This window comes from Lepisma saccharinum, chromosome 5 (assembly GCF_977018435.1).
Source record: "Lepisma saccharinum chromosome 5, izLepSacc3.1, whole genome shotgun sequence".
Lineage (NCBI taxonomy): Eukaryota > Metazoa > Arthropoda > Insecta > Zygentoma > Lepismatidae > Lepisma > Lepisma saccharinum.
In genome coordinates, this window is record NC_139233.1 from 48,338,669 (window position 1) to 48,356,812 (window position 18,144).

Consider the following 18,144-nt stretch of genomic DNA (forward strand, 5'->3'; position numbering starts at 1 on the left):
CTTTCAAGTTCTCAACAAGCGTCATTTCTACGCAGTATATTTGGCTCTGGAAGGAAGAAAGGGATTAGAGCTTTGTTTGTCCTGTGTTTTCCACTTAGCAACAGGTGGGGAAGTGGGAGGGGGAGGAAGCCTTTCTGTATAGCGTTATTTGAGTGTGCTTTTCGTGGCATCTGTGCCGCACAGGTGGCTACGGTCTTCGGGGGAGGGGAGAGGCGTGGGTGAAATATAATACACACTTGCAGGCAAGGAGTTTAGCTGCACAAATCATTCTCTTGTTATCGGGCTATGAACATGAGTGCTTTCAAAACCTTGTCGTGAGAAGAAAGTCTTTTGTGATGGCATCTCTTCGGCCAGGAGAAATTCGTGACTTGTTGGAGGAGTGGTTTGACACGGGGGATGAAACAGAAGTTGAAGATATACAGGGTGGTTCAGAAGATGATATACAGGGTTGCGAAGATGGGGATAAGTAATGAAATGATAAAATTGATGAATGGGCACTCACAAACAACCATGCCGTGGCAGGATTCGAACCCAGGACTCCTTGAGTTGCAGCGCTATTTGCTAACCACTCAGCCACAGAGTCCGGATCGCCTTTATTATATAACTTGGGTGTTATCAGCTACCAGTGGCGGTTTGTCCAGATCGATGGGCAAATTTCTGATGGGAGTTTCCGGTTAGTTGTGATAAACTTTCTCCTTGACCTTGAGTTTTCTTCTTCTTTTTATCGTTTTGATACTATGTATTCGCCATTACATAACTTGGGGCAATCAGCGACAAGTGGTGGTTTGCCCAGATCGATGAGTGCTACCGGATGCAAGCTAGCCAAACTTTGGGGGGGAAATGAAATTCCTCTTTCTGTTGCTTCCAAAAATGGGTACACATCGACATGTTTACCTTACTGAATGAAAGCCTTGGAAATTCTGAATAAAACAAGCTCTCATTATTTATTTATCGTGTTATTACAACTTTTTTTAAAAAAACATTTTCCAACGTGTTACATTTTGCTTAAAATGAGCCCCGTCCTTGGGGAATTTCCATGCATGACGAATATTTCATCATCCTCCTCGAAAGTGTTAAATAATATTCATGTTGAGGGGATTAAACAATGCGGTTGATAATATAAGACGTAAGCGAGTTACTAAAGATATATCCACAAAACTTACTAGTAAATGTTCTATTAATTTCGGTGGCCTCTGCCACCATCCACTTGGGAACTCTATGCTTTACTGTTAGGTTGACTTCCGGTTCCTGTTGTTGTTTCCTCGGCTACCGCTAGGGGTGCTGGTGTAGCCATTTCGTCTGCTGCACACGATGGGTTTGAGCTGCTGTAACAGCGGGAGCCAAACATGATGAGCCTGACCGCTGTCGATATTTAGCTCGTACAACAAGTGCATAATTGCATGAGTATCTTTGATTTTGGTGTCAATTAGGGTGTGCGATGTGTGCCTAACTGAAACTTTTTGGATCCTATGTTTGGTGAACTTGAGGTGCCTTGCCTTGCTCCGTCACTATGGTAACTTCTTCCTTTAAATCTTCTTCACTTGAACAGTGCATGAAAGCTCTTCTGTAGAAGTTAAGCCATAAATTGGCTTTATGTACATATATACAACAGCACTTAGCGGATGCAAAAAAATGCCAACCCACTACCGGACTTGCAAGGCACCTCAAGTTCAACAAACATAGGATCAAAAAGTTTCAGTTAGGCACACCCTAATCGACACCAAAATCAAAGAGACTCATGCAGTTATGCACTTTCCGCACGAGCTAAATATCGACAGCGGTCAGGCTCATCAAGTTTGGCTCCCGTTTTTACAACAGCTCAAACCCATCGCATGCAGCAGACGAAATGGCTACACCAGCACCCCTAGCAGTAGTCGAGGAAACAACAACAGGAACCGGAAGTCAACCTAACAGTAAAGCAGGGCATGAAATTTCAAGTTTGAAATCAGTCGCCGGACTAAAATCTTTGGTCGCCACTATTTTATATTGATAAATAATAAAAATATGAGCAATTATTAAACAGTTAGAAATTAATGTTTGTGTAGCGCTGTCGTTCTGCACTGAAGTACCACTTATCAGTCGCAGCTGCTGGGTCAAACTCTGACAGGGAGGATGGGGGGGGGGGGGGGTCTGTTTACGAAAGCTCTGAGCAAATCATCCAGTGTCTCAGTCTTCAGAGAGTTCCTGTAAGTAGTCTTGAGTCTGTTGTGACAGCTGAAACCTCCCTCACATGAGGCTGTGCTCATTGGTAGAACAGCACAAAATGTCAAAATCTGGAGGAAATTGGAGAATCTTGCTGAACACTCCGCACTGTGGATCGGCACTGTGGATCTTCTCCAGCGTCTGATTCAAAGCTGGAGAAGGAAACAAAAGTTTGTATTCTGTCCACTCTGCTGACAGAACATCCATTTTCTCATTATAAAGGCTCGGGTTCAAGTATATGTAGAGCTTCTTTATTTCTTCCCAAACTGAAGAATATTTTCTTTGGGAGGCCAACCCAAGGTGTCGAAAACTTGCAGAGATGCAATCGCATCTGTTGACATAGACGGCAATGTTTCTGTGATGTACACCTTCGCATTGTTAATTAAGTTTCCTCTAACAGTCTGAAACTCTTGCACATCCCTGATCTTCCCTGAAATGGATACATGGTCCAAGAAATCTTGTTCGCTTGGTCCAACATTATATTCCAGGTCAGCCAAAACTGAAATACAGTGTTCAATTCTTATTTTCTGAGATGAAATCAAGAGATTCTTATTTTGTAGTACCACACTTAAAGGGTTCAATTTCCCATAGAAATCCAAAAGGAAGTACAGAAGCTTAACAAATTTAAATTGCTTCAAACTTTTCAGCAAATCCTTAGCTTTAGCGCCATCATTGTCTTTTCTATGGGCCACCTGTTCAAGATGGGTCACAACAGCTTTCCATGATTGCAAGAGAGCTCTTATTGCACGTTCTTTGCTGGCTAACCACCTAATAGTGTGGATATCACTCAGTTTTAGAATTTCTTCTATAACTTCTGCCGTTTCTGTCAAGAGGTGAACTTTTGAGTCGTGTTGAGTCAGTTGTCTAGTGCTTTTAATGATACTTATTCTAACACTGTGTTTCAAGATAGTCCCTCTTCTCTCATCTTCAGGTGAGCAAAATTTATTTTTGCTGGTGGTTGTGTCCTATGATTTTATAACATATCTCATGCACGAACCCTGGAATTCTGTACTAATTTTTACTCCACTTGTGCAACTATTTCTAATTGTTGAGGAGAGGAGACCATATGTGCTTGAATTCTATGCTGGTGTGACTTATAGGATTTTTCTGGCATTGCAATGAAGGCTGCTTTTTGATGGTCCTTAGGTTCCAATTTGATTCTTTTTGTAGTAATGTTACTTTGTTCCAATAAATTCTATGCAATTCATTCCATGCATGTTGGCTATTTTTGACGCACCTGTTTCACCTATGCATGTGTGGTGCTTGTGTTAATTGGGCATTCTGAGTTGCGTATGCAAGCTCGCCTGTATTCACATAGCATGTTGTACATGCAGCTTTTACCAGCTTGTATGGTGTTTTGTGGTTTGGTGTGTGATAGCATTCTTCTTAGTGTTTTCTTGCTACTGAATAAAGTTAAAAGCATTAGGCAATGGATAATGTCTAATTAACTAAGAACAATCAATAAATAGTTTTGCAGATAAATACTTGATTCCAGTATACTAAGTATTTTCCTGTAGTTTACGGTTATTACAAGCATAAGAAAACAGTTTTTTCTTTGTGACGTTTCAGGAGAACACACGCTCCTTTCATCAGACATTTATTTTCATTTTGACTAAAGATACAGTTATAACAATGGTTAGTAATTTTTAAACAAAAAGAATCTGTTATATAATGGATGTTGTCAATGGTACATTGTTGTAATATAGCAACTTAACTGTGAAAAAAGCAGTCTATTTTTTTTTTTTTTTTTTTTTAAATTATGAATGCCAAATATCATCAGGTAATTCAAATTCATCATTGTTTTCACAAAGTCTCTTGATGTTTTCTGTTACATTAAATTTTAAAGATGGTGGCTTACTCCATTTGTGAAAAAGAAACCTCTCGAAACCCTATAACTAAAATAATAAATGAGGTAAAGAAAGTAATTGAAAGCAGTATCACGATACCAAGAGAAATGAAGAAAAAACTCATTGTCAAAAATTCAACCCTGCCGATTACCTTTGGACTACCAAAAACTCACAAACCGGGAACTCCAATACGACCCATCATTGCAACTTTCACACATCCTGCATACAAACTATCCAAATATTTAGTTGAAAGACTTGCTATAATTAAACAACAAACACCATTCAGTGTTAAAAATGCATATGAAGTGAAACAGAAACTAAAAAATATTGTTTGGAATAGTGAGTATCATATTGCAAGTTTTGATGTTGAAAATTTATATCCTAGTGTCCCAATAGAAGGTGCCACAGATGCATTACACAGATGGCTTATTGAGATGAAGGTTAACCCAGTAGAATCATGGGAAATGGTTCGATGGTTTACTGTATGTGCAAATTACAATTACTTTATATTTGATGGCAAAATCTATCAGCAAAATAATGGTCTATCAATGGGAAACCCAGTATCCGGAATCATCTCCAGCATTTTCCTTCATTACATAGAATCTCCAATTGTTAATGAGATAGGTGCGGATATCATTCTCTACATCAGATATGTAGATGATGTGCTAATTATTGCTAAAAATGAGAACACCATCATGGACGTATTTAAATCGTTAAATGAATCACATCGTCGCATAAAATTCACTTGCGAACCCATGAATAACAATGTAATTTCTTTCCTTGATCTGCAAATTAAGACAACTGACTCAACAATTCAAACATCAGTCCATAGAAAAAAAAAATTAGCGGGGGAAAAATACATCCATGCCAAATCAGAACATTCGCGTATAACAATGGATAACATATTTTTAAATTTTTTCCTGAGAGCACAAAGACTATGTTCTAATAATGAGGATATCAAAAATGAAGAAGAAAGGCTCTTTAATATAGCAAAAGAAAATGGCTTTCACACTAACAGAATAAACCAAATCAAAAAACAAGTTGCAAGAAAACTAAAGGAAAAGAGAAATACAGACAAAGATGAAAAATCTGTTGAAAAGAAATTTGTGTGCATTCCATTCCACAAGGGATTCTCACATAAAATTGCAAAAATTTTTAGAAGTTTTAATTTCAAAATTGTTTTTAAATCACCAAGAAGTTTGGAATGTACATTTAATGAATTCAAAATGAGAAATTCGCTACCAGATGTGGAAACCACAGGAATATATAATATAAGTTGTTCATGTTCAAAAGACTATGTGGGACAAACAGCAAGGAAAATGGCAATAAGATGGCACGAACATGATTTGGACATTATAAATCTAAACCCAAGAACAGGTTTGTCAACTCATATCATCGAAGAGAAGCATTTGATTAAAAAGAGGGGTTTTAAAAAGATTAATGGGAAACACAGAGTTGAATGTCTGGGAAGCCTCGTTCATTGCAGAAGAACACTGGAATAAATTAAATAATGAAAATGGTAACATAGATCCAGTGTGGAGTTTTCTTTTTCACAAATGGAGTAAGCCACCATCTTTAAAATTTAATGTAACAGAAAACATCAAGAGACTTTGTGAAAACAATGATGAATTTGAATTACCTGATGATATTTGGCATTCATAATTTTTTAAAAAAAAAAAAATACTGCTTTTTTCACAGTTAAGTTGCTATATTACAACAATGTACCATTGACAACATCCATTATATAACAGATTCTTTTTGTTTAAAAATTACTAACCATTGTTATAACTGTATCTTTAGTCAAAATGAAAATAAATGTCTGATGAAAGGAGCGTGTGTTCTCCTGAAACGTCACAAAGAAAAAACTGTTTTCTTATGCTTGTAATAACCGTAAACTACAGGAAAATAATTGTATCATGCAAGCAATGCGTACATACAAGAAAAACAGTATACTAAGACTGTTTGAAATGGTTAATATACGATGGAACCTCAATTTTACGTTCCCAAATTTTACATTTTCCCAAATTATACATTTAATCTTGATGGCCATATCATCACAAGATACTATACATTTTTCCTTGATTTTACATTTTCCTGCATTTTAAGTTATTTCAGCTTGGTGCCCTGAAACACATAAAATCGAGGTTCCACAGTATTATACAAAACCAAAGATGTGCCAGAAATACCAGTAAAAGAAATGGAAGATGCTTATATTATTTACCCCAGTTGTGTTGGCACATGTGTAAGCTATTCTTATGTTTAACTTAATTGAACGTGCGTCACTTACTTAAGATATTATTTCAGGCTGGTATGGACATGGGAATTGTAAATGCCGGAGCCTTACCTGTATACGACGACATAGAATCAGAACTATTAGAACTTTGTGAGAACATTATTTGGAACAAGGATCCACAGGTAGGAAATAAATATTTACAATGGCTAAAGTTTCTGCATTAATTATTTTACTAATGCTGTCTCAAGAATAGAATTAGGGCTGAAGTGGTACCAATTGGTATTAGATGATACCAGTCACATCGTAACGAAAAGTATCAGTTGTAATTTATTTATCGATACTGGCCAATAGTTTTTTAGAGAGTAAATATCCTGGAAATTATGCAAAATGCCACTTTAAATTGTTTCAGTTTCAAAGCAATCATTTTGGTGTCAGTGGGAATTGGTAAGAGTAATAGCATTGGTATTGAGTCAAAGTGGTATCAGGTCAGTCCTAATATTAATCTGTTAAATTCTAAATTATTATTGACATTATTTTGCTGGAATTGATTAATCCATAGTTTATCAGTATTGGCCAACGATTTATTACTTCAATTTCTGATAATATTACTGATTCAATAGTTCTACAAATGTTTTGTAAATGGCTGCACAATTTTCCCTGCTATTATTTTTGGTTTTTATTGTAAAGGTGTAGATAATTTGCTCTGATTTTTTTTTTCCAATTTCTTTTTCAAAGTCAAATCCATCACATGCAGTAACTAAGGACCATTTTTATCAGATCTCACATTAACCTATGAAAAGTTAGTGGAAATTTGAAACTTGACTAGGGATCAAACTGAGTCCTTGGCATTTAATTCCTTCCAGAGGTTGCTCATGGTTGAGTCTCAAGTTTTCATAAACTTTTTAGTAATCTAATATTTTATTACAGGACTTAATCAGTATCATTAAAAGTTTAGCACTAGTTCGCCTGTAGTAATTCTTAATGCTCATAATCATCATATTGTATTTTGTTACGTAAAACTTTAAAATGTAAAACTTTTTTTAAATAGGTGTGCTATGTTTTCTCGATTGTAAAGTATTTTCTTGGCAATAATGTAAATGCATGAAAAAATAATAATTTATTCATAATGAGAGTGATGGTCTTTCAATTTTTTTAATATAAAAAATAAACTTCCTTTCAGGGAACAGAAAAGATATTGCAGTATGCCCAAAACCATAAAGGAGCATCTAAAGGAAAGGAAGATAGCTGCGAGTGGAGAAAAATGCCTGTTGAAGAAAGATTGGAATATGCACTAGTTAAGGTAAGGAATGCCCTTCTTTGGTGCATTACGTTCATTCATGCACCATGTGACTGATGTACATGCTTCATATTTTGTTGTCATTATCAAGTTCCTTTGTTGTTGGTGAATTTCGGTGGTTCAGATCCAACTCAAAGTTCTTAAAATTTGTATCTGTTTGTATTCTGCCACCTGAGCAATTACCTGCAGATCCATTTTAACGTTGTCATTCTATTCTTTGTCTTGGTCTTCCTACAGGTCTCTTACCATCAGGTTTCCCAAAACAAGATCCAATAAAAGTTTCTATCCTCTCCCATGTAAGCTACGTGGCCTGCAAGGGCATATCCAGGGTGTCCGGACCCTCCCCAAAATTTGAAAATACTATGGTTGATTCATAATACTTTCCGATGAGACACATGATGTAACAGGTATAGAACAATTCTCTCTGCATGGTTTGTGTATTCTGAATACATTATTCACTAAATGTTTTTAAGTTTCACACTGGGTAGTGACAGCTGAAAATCTGACATCAATTCTTCTTGAACAATGTCACAAACTTGGTGTTGACATGAAAAATTCATAGGTCAAGGTTATGATATGAGTGGCAGATTTAATGGTGTTCAATAATGAATAAATCAACAATACCCAAAAGGAATGTGTGTGCACTGTGCCAGTCATACGGTAAATTTAGTCGCATCTTCAGCCATGTCGAACTCTGTCGTGAGAAACTGTAAGTAGTTTTATTTGTCAGAATAATACATGCAGTAGTGAAATACTAAAAACAATATATTGCATCATTTACCAGGCAGTAAAAACACGATTTCTAGAAAACATGATTCACTTTGTGTTTAGCAATAATAATAATAATAATAATAATTATTATTATTAATAATAATATTTAATAGGATAGTAATACACACACTGTCCTAATTAAATACTGGATCTGGGGGAGCATGCAATTGACATTGAGGAAAGGGCACCCCTGGCTGGACCCCTCCCAAATTTTATTTCTGGATACGCCCCTGGTGGCCTGCCCACAAAAGTCTTCTTGATTTAACCTTAAGTGGTAAGAGCCTGCCCCGCCTGTATAGCCTCTCTGGACAAGCACTTTCCAGGCTTTTTGAACTTGGCACAAAGTACAAAAAATATACCTCGAGAACTAATTGTTGTGAGAAAGGTGATGATTTAAACATTTCACCTCACAATAAAGGTAGAAGAAGAAAATCAAAATTTTTACAAAGAAAATTGTCCTCTGTATGCCACTGCAGCATGTAGTATGTAGCAATGGCACATTCCTACAACCATGCAAAGTTTCGTTAAAAGTAGGCGGATTCTTCTTGGGGAAAGATAATAAGAGTGGCAGTGTTGCCAGCTTATTTAAAAATTTCCAGAATTGCGGTTTTAATGTCTGCTGTATAAACGATGGATTTACCAAATCTTGCAGGGAAGCAGATGAAAGACCACTCTTGAGGACCTGTCATGCTCATCTCCCAATTTTGGGAACAAAGAAAATATGAAATTATGCAACATTTTCAAAAGTTCTAATTTATAATGGACATTTCCTGCTGGATCCCTTATTGTCGCATGTTGTGAACATGTTCTTTTCTTCTCATTGTTACTTGTAAAAGTGAAATATGTCCCATAATACTGTAAGGAAAAACAAAGACTTTTCAAGTTGTGCTTGTTAGCAATAGTAACAAGGGATATGTTGTTTTGGTTAGACATGCACTGCACGTTCAAAAATTCACATTATAAGAAGTAGTCATAACTCAACTTAACACAACGTTATAACTTTCGTGATCATCAGAAGTTGAGGATGGTGGATGTATTCTCTAGGTTGAAGATTGAAATCACATTTGAAATTGTACACTTCTTTTTTAGTTTAAACTTACGTAAAGACTTGACATTGTTGGTTTTAATTATGTTTATCCAATCTTCTTTGATATCATCTTGATGTCTTGATTCCGTGAATTTAGTGATAAAAAGGCTTCAGGAAATTCTCCAAGTTCAGAGAACCTTTAACAAACATTGAAAAAAGGCGATATCAAAGAAGTATGGCTAAATATAATTAAAACCAACAAAAGAACACAGTTATAAAATTTAATTGTCTATTGGTTGCTTTCAAAAAATACAATGTCTTGTAATTTAATTGTTACCATGTTGTTACCTTTATCTTTTGAAACTGACATTTCATCTATTGTATTATTGGCTCTTGAAAAATATGCATGTGTGGGATGTTAAAAAGTTGAGCATATGAAATAATTTCAACCATTGTAGAAACAAATGTTCTTATTGTAATTAATTATATGTAGAGTGTGGCTACATGGACTATTTTCAAAGATTTAAATGAGAACTGTGTTAATATTTTCATTATCTCGCTTATGAATGTATGAACATTTTAAAGAAATAACTGTACTTTCATGATTCCATGTAGTGGAACAATGCACACATTCAGCAAATTTTCCTGGGTTCCAAATTGCCCTTTTCAGCCTATATTCATATATCAGAAAATTAAATTTCTTTATATATTGCCAAGCTTAACTTAAAGATGTTATTTTTCTCTGTTACAGGGCATCGACCAGTATGTTGTTGATGACACAGAAGAGGCTCGATATAGTGGAAAGTACAAAAGACCATTACACATAATAGAAGGCCCACTGATGAAAGGAATGAGTGTTGTTGGCGATTTGTTTGGATCTGGAAAGATGTTCCTACCCCAGGTAAGGTTTACAGAAGTCTTCATGTTTTGCCTTACTGGTCAGGGTTAATGTTTTAACAGAATTTAGATAAATCATTCACAGTAACCTCGTGATGTATGATCAAGTGATCAGCTTAGTTGGATTTTTGGTACTCAACTGACTGTGATTTCTATTGAAACTACGGTTTGCACTGAAATTATACCCCCCCCCCCCCCCCCGCCAAGAAAAAAAGTTGTACAGCTTTGAAGTAGATGACCTGGACAATTTTTATACCATTTATTATTCAGAAAATTTAATGTTAACCCACTGCTGTTACAAAACAAATAACTTTATTTATGTTGAAATGGGCTGTTTTTTAAATGACATCTGGAAGGAAATTTGTACAAATTTGTTTAAACGAAGTTTCTGTAACAAATATGATGTTACGTGAACAATGAAATGGTATAACCATTAATGAAAGTTGCACTATTTCAGTAAAAGTGTGCCCAAAGAATACTGATTTTTGACTTGTCAGGTTATATACTCTGTACTGCAGGAATATCTTTTTAATATTGCAACATTGTGTTAGATGATTGTAGCTATTTATTATATAACATTTTTATCTGATTCTTCTGGGTGTTTGAAAAGTGGGTAATGAAATGTAAGGTCAAATTATTGCTAATATATTTTCTGATTAATGTGTCTCATCTGTAAAATTGAATGAAAAATATATTTTTTTTATCCTTAGAGCTAATTATAAAATGTTGTCAAAGTGAGAGTTGTTTTAGATCCACTTTATGCTCATATAGGCTAAATAGGACTGCATGTACGGTTTAAGAACTCTGTGCCTCCACCAGGAATCAACTCCAGGACTCTTTGATTACAAAAGAATTGTATCAGAAATTTATGTGATATTTTTACATTGTTGTGAAAAACACAGACTAAAAAGGTGGATTTTAATATGCAAATTAACCTGTATATATATTTTTAATTGATCCTTGTGTGCTAACTCTAAAATCCTTATGTCTCCTTGAGAAGTATGTACGAGGGTGGCCTGAAAAGTTTTGCCTGTTGATTAATATCTCGGGTTATAGTGAACAGAATTTAATCAAATAAAAGACAATGTGTACATTGACATCTTGGCTTCAGTTCTGGAACATCACTTCTCCACATAGTCACCATCCACTTCCACGCACTTCCTCCAACGGCGCACCAGTCCTTCCATGGCATCACGGTAGAAATCCTTTTCTTTGGAGTGACACCACGATCGCACAGCATGCTAGACGCCCTCATCTGATGAGTAGTGGTTTCCCCTAAGGTGTTCCTTCAGTTTAGGAAAGATTTAGAAGTCACAGGGTGCAAGATGGCTGTATGGGGGGTGTGGGAGGACAGTGTATCCAAGCTTCAATATTGCGTGGGTGGTCAACTTGCTGGTGTGAGGTCTAGCGTTGTCATGGAGAAGAAGAGAGGCTCCATTGTCAGGCCTGATGCGTCTCAGTCGAGCCTTTAGCTTCTTTAGGGTTTCGATGTACTGCTCTGAGTTCACGGTGGTACCCTTGGGAAGAAACTCGGTGTGGACAACACCATTCACTTCGAAAAACAGAGTCAGCATGACTTTTCCCGCAGATGCACAGACCTTGATTTTTTTTGGAGTGGGAGAACTTTTGTGACGGTACTCCATGAACTGCCTCTTCATCATTGGCTCATAGTGGTGGACCCATGATTCGTCGCCTGTGATGATTTTGCACTCCTTCCGCCGTCAAGAATTCGATTACGACTCTCTGATTTAAACGTACGTCCATACCAGTTGCCATCTTGGTCACAACTGCTGATCACGTGGGCATATGAAAACAGCTTCCGCTACATGGTGTTGTAGGTAAGGAATGGAGGAACACTCAGCAAAAGTTCCGAGATCTCAGCAAATAAAATAAGATGGATATTAATCAACAGGCAAGAATTTTCAGCCCCCCCTCGTACGTTAGGCCAAAATCTTCCCTTTTTTTAATGATGAAAGTAAAAGCATATTGGATCCATTAAATTATTAGTACTGATAGATAACTGATTAATATGTCCCACCCCTAATATTACTACTGATTTTTATTCTTCATCAGGTGATAAAATCCGCCCGTGTGATGAAGAAAGCAGTGGCTTATCTCATTCCGTTCATGGAGAAGGAACGAGAAGCAGCATTTGCTTCTGGGGATGTTGTGGACAAGGCAAGTAATCCCCCCTCCCCCCGATTCCTCATTTCCTTTCATTTAACGTGCTGTGATGCTAATTAATAAATTTTAGTTGCAAGTACAAGGTGACTTTTACCAGGTTTGAAGCCTTCTCATTGGCTAAGTAAACTTTTTACATTTATATGTATAATTACATCACATCAGGATTTTCTGTTAGTTAAAAGGCCCTTGAATATTTTTACGTATGGTTCAGTAGGAAGTGCCATCCTCACAACAGAGAGAGAGGAAGAAGGGATGAACAAACACACGTTCTTCTTGTATGTACACATTGCTTGCATTGTAGAATTATTTTCCTGTAGTTTACGGTTATTAAACAGTTTTTCGTTGTGACGTTTCAGGAGAACACACGAAAAACTGTTTTCTTATGCTTGTAATAACCGTAAACTACAGGAAAATAATAGAACACACATTCATTCAGTCACTTCACCACGTTAACTTGGCCACTTGTGAGTGCCTTGTGTTTCTTCACAAGTGCCTTCAAGCAATGTGAACTTGATGAAATATCAGATCAAATTCCATTGACAAGCCAACATGAGTTTTAACTTTATACTATATTTTATTCAGTTTCAGCAGAACTTTTTCATGAATTATTATGGAAAAATAACCTATTGTTGGCAACAATAATAACTATTTATTTTTGGAAAACTGAAACTAACTTTGAAAGTCAAATTTGAAAATGAAAGCTTTCCATTAACACAAATTATGTTGAAAAATATTATTGATGGTAAAAATTAGTGTATATGGATGTTCAGATTGTTTATTGAATTGATGTTTTAAGTCCACTTTATGCACAGATAGACTAATCGGGACCGGACCTACAATTTAAAGTGGGACCCAAACCACTGTGCAATGTACCTCCACCAGGTATCGAACCCGGGACCCCTTGATTACAAGGCGATGACATTACCACTACGCCATAGGGGAGGCCCTTCAGATTGTTTAGAAAATATATTTTATCCGTTAATTGTGCCATGCATATTTCAGGACATGTATGTGGGTACGATAGTTTTGGCAACAGTAAAAGGAGACGTCCATGATATAGGAAAGAACATAGTTGGAGTGGTCCTCGGTTGTAACAATTACAGAGTAATAGACTTAGGAGTAATGGTGCCATCTGAAAAGATCCTACAAACAGCTATTACTGAGAAAGCAGGTAACCTTTATTTTGTCCTTTCTTTAATCGTGTATTTCTCATGCAATTCCTGACATGGGAATATATGAAAAAAAATGATTATTTTTCATGCTAACGTAAGGCCAACACTATCTGATAAATGAACATTTTTTTATAACACCATTAAGCCTTGTTTTCATGATATAAAACTTCAATATGCTGACCAAGGTAGTAATTTAATTTTATTATAAAACATAAACTAAACGTAACGTTTCAACCTTATAGCAAGGTCTTCTTCAGACTCTGCACCATTTGTACTTGGTGCAGAGTCTGAAGAAGACCTTGCTATAAGGTTGAAACGTTACGTTTAGTTTGTTTTATAATAAAATTAAATTACTGCCTTGGTCAGCATATTGAATTTTTTTTTAATTACAATGTTGCCACACTAGCTTTTAAGTTGCTAGAATAATAATATTTCACATTACAGACTTAATTACTTAACTCCTTAAGTGGATAATTTTCAAATGCCAAATCTCTTCTGTGGTGGGTAATTTTAAAAATTACAATTGCTCATCATTCTCTAAACTGCATCTTCTATACTCAAATAAGATAGAAGACTCATTTTGCTGCTTTGAGCCATCGTTGTAAAATGCAAGACTTCAAATTGAAAAAAGTCAGGTGTCCCAGGTTCGAATTCCAGCTTGGGCGTGGGTATTCTTTGTGAGTGTCCCTTCATCAATTTCACTCATCCTCATCGTCACAATTAGCAAAAAGTGACAGAAAAGTGACCTAAAGTAACTAATTCAATCATTTAATCAAGAAAAATGAACTTGTGGCTCCTGAATTGGCACACACCTCAGCTCCGAGCACAGATTATATACTATATTATAGTTTTTCTTGTATGTACCCATTGCTTGCATTGTAGAATTATTTTCTTGTAGTTTACGGTTATTACAAGCATAAGAAAACAGTTTTTCGTTGTGACGTTTCAGGAGAACCCACGCTCCCTTCATCAGACATTTATTTATATTTTGACTAAAGATACAGTTATAACAATGGTTAGCAATTTTTTTAAACAAAAAGAATCCTTTATATAATGGATGTTGTCAATGTTACATTGTTGTAATACAGCAACCTAACTGTGAAAAGAAGCAGTCTGTTTTATTTTTATTTCAGATAAAAATTTTTGATCACATTATTTCTTATATTATATTTCTTGATCATCATTGTTTTCACAAACTTTCTTAATGTTTTCTGTTACATTAAATTTTAAAGATGGTGTCTTACTCCATTTGTGAAAAAGAAAACTCCATACTGGATCTATGTTACCATTTTCATTATTTAATTTATTCCAGTGTTCTTCTGCAATGAACAAAGCTTCCCAGACATTCAACTCTATGTTTCCCGTCAATCTGAAACGTCACAATCAAAAACTGTTTTCTTATGCTTGTAATAACCGTAAACTACAAGAAAATAATACTATATTATATTCAAGTGAAAGATAATGACAGCTAAATACTCTGGAGCTTCTGAAGAGTGACATCTCATTGCGAAAATGTTAAGTAAGTCAATATAAAGAGAAACAGGTCCATAGCTAGTCATTCGCAGAAAGATTGAACCAGAGAATGTCGAGGATGGATATATCCGTCGAACCCACTACAAGTGGGCATGACAGAGATATCCATCATACCCACATAAAAGGTTAACCACTAGAGTGCCAAATCCTATTCATTATTACCAGAGCCCGGAAGTTTGGCAAAATGCCTCTTTTTATCAACTGCATATATTGATAAAATTTTTCCGGATATGCGTTTCTTATGTTGTTTCGAATGTTTTGGAAACCTTTTCATTTTGCCTATTTTGCCTATTTGGGACCCCACTGCCTATTTTTGATTATAATGCCTTTTTTTTGCCTTTTTCAATGAAATTTGACATTTTTTTTAAAAAAAATGTGTATATAAATTATTTTTCTCCCAAAAAACGTTGTTGGCATTTATTTTTCTTCCGTTTATTATGTGAATAATTTTCGCCTTATTTAAGTAATATTGAACTCACACATGTTTCAACATTGCTGAAGGAGAAAAGTGTGAGAAAAAAGTATTTCATGCTGAGTTAGGATATTGCCTTTCGGTTAACATTTCTTGTGCATGATTGACTGCTGAAGTGGACAGGTTGATTTCGAACACAAAGAAGATATTCCTGAAATCTCCCTCTCGAACCCGAAAATTTCAGGAAGTTGCGATTGAGCTTAGTTTACCTCAGCAACCAGTCTTGATGAGATGGGGAACCTGGATATCAGCAGCTATATATTATGCTAACAACCTTGAAAAAATCAGTGAGATGATCGATGCTCTTCCAGAAAATGAAGCGGCTTCAATTCGTGAAGTGAAAAAAAACCCTGTGCTATTCAAATTTATTTTTGCACATTATGGTGCATTGCCAGAGACAATTACAATTATAGCATCCATGAAAATGTTCGAGGAATCTATGCAGCAGATGATGGAAGTGCCAGGAGAAAAGGGATCAGCTGTTGCGGAAAAGTGCAAACGGGTAGTGAGTGCAAATGAGGACCTGAAACAATATGTGATATTCTAAAAGGTGAAAATGCTGTTACCGAAATGAATCCAGCTACATTAGCTTGTTTTATGTATGCTCCAATAACTTCTGTCGAAGTAGAAAGATCATTTTCTATTATGAAAAACACTGTCTCTGACAGACGACTATCAGTGAATGTTGAGAACTTAAAAAAACACCTTGTAGTTATGTGCAATGAAGACGGAGAAAATTGAAATGCTCTTCCCAATTTAGATTTTAACATTTTGCCAGAAATTAGAGATAAAAGTAAGCGACTTCCAAATGTGCCTTTTCTCGGTTTATTTTGCCTTTTTTTCATTTTTAGTGCCTATTTTCCACATTATAAATGCCTTTTTGCCTGCCTATTTTAACGAAAATAAATGCCTGAACTTCCGGGCTCTACTTATTACTGTTAATATTTGTCAGACAGTTATATTGCTCTTTCTCTTCATTATTGTAGCAATTGTTGTTTTTTTTATTATTGTTTTTTCTCTTGTAGACATAATAGGACTTTCTGGTTTAATTACACCTTCACTAGATGAGATGATCCATGTAGCAGCAGAGATGGATCGTTTGCACTTCCAAGTTCCTCTTTTGATTGGTGGAGCCACGACATCTAAACAGCACACAGCCGTGAAGATCTCCCCAAAGTACAAACATCCTGTGGTTCATGTGTTGGATGCGTCGCGAAGTGTTGTTGTAGTAAGTGTGTACTTCATTTTTGAGCATTAAGGTTGGATTAGACTTGAGATAGTTTCTGCAGCTATTTTATTTTAAAATGTTTGAAATTTCCCCAAGTTTTCAGGAGAGAGTTTGTATTCATAACATTTGCAGTTGCCTAGATATTTGCAGTATTTCATAGCACCATAAACCTATTTTCTTGTTCAAATGCTTGGACAGCAGTGACTACTATAAGGATCAATATGATCATGAAAAGAGTAGGACTATAAACAGATATACCATATTTGCTGGCATATAAGATGCACTTTTTCCCTTTAAAAATAGGTTTGAAAAACAGGGTGTGTCTTATATGCCAATACTCTGGTTACACCATAGCTAGCGTTTCACAAGTTTATGAATCTGTCAAAGCTTCATGGGATGCTGAGTGTGCTTTTGAGAAGTGTGGCATTAGTAATGCACTGGATGGTACAGAGGACAGTTTGTTGTTTGAGGGCTCTGATTTAGAAGAGGTTTTAAGTGATTCTTCATTTAGCTCTGAATATTAATGTTTAGGTTTTGAAGAAGATTAAAATGTATTATCTCCTAGTTACATTAACTTGTTATTTGTTGAAAGTAGGCCTACATATTACTTTATATTTGAAATACTGTAAATTAATTATAATATTTAGTGATAAAGTTGAAATACTGTAAATTAATTATAATATTCAATGATAAAGATGTTTCCTAAGATATGTGTTCAAAAAAAGTGGGTGCATCTTACATGCTGGCGCATCTTACAGAACATGCTGGAAAATATGGTATTTTCAGAAACATGAATATGTGCATAATTCTTCAAAATATGACAAAATTTTCAGACAAAACGTCATAATACAATGCAAATGTAGTAGTTTGTGATTTTTTTTAGTGTTTTTTGCAAATTTCAGCACATGTAACAGGTATTCTGTAAAGAACACTGCAAAAATTGTAAATTTTCTGCTATGTGAGTTGAATGTTTTTGGTAACGTTCTGGCAAAAGTTTTCAACACTTTCTTTTGCTTGTATTGAAGGTCCCCCCCCAAAAAAAAATCCTGGCTACACCCTTGTTTGTTCTTGTACTGAACGTGTTTAGCCACTGGGGGATTTAGCAAAGATGGGAGGGCAAGGGGACACCTACTGTTGCAACTACCCAAAATTAGATGCAGGAAATCTGACACAAAAGACGAGAAAAATATCTATAGTCAAAATTGCAAACAGTCTAATTGATTGTTCTCAAACAGTGAATATTCGAACTACAGGGTTATTGTTAATTGCTATTTTCATCTT

At 35.6% G+C, this 18,144-nt stretch overlaps 1 protein-coding gene across 1 annotated transcript in view; it reads left to right on the plus strand.

Moving 5' to 3' along the window:
* LOC145988019 (methionine synthase-like) overlaps window positions 1-18,144 on the plus strand; it is a 52,866-nt gene that overhangs the window by 12,962 nt on the left and 21,760 nt on the right. The window contains exons 4-9 of the mRNA XM_083122856.1: window positions 6,354-6,464; window positions 7,463-7,582; window positions 10,129-10,278; window positions 12,348-12,452; window positions 13,461-13,629; window positions 16,661-16,863. Coding sequence (XP_082978982.1) covers window positions 6,354-6,464; window positions 7,463-7,582; window positions 10,129-10,278; window positions 12,348-12,452; window positions 13,461-13,629; window positions 16,661-16,863 — 858 coding nt within the window. The remainder of the gene's footprint in view (window positions 1-6,353; window positions 6,465-7,462; window positions 7,583-10,128; window positions 10,279-12,347; window positions 12,453-13,460; window positions 13,630-16,660; window positions 16,864-18,144) is intronic.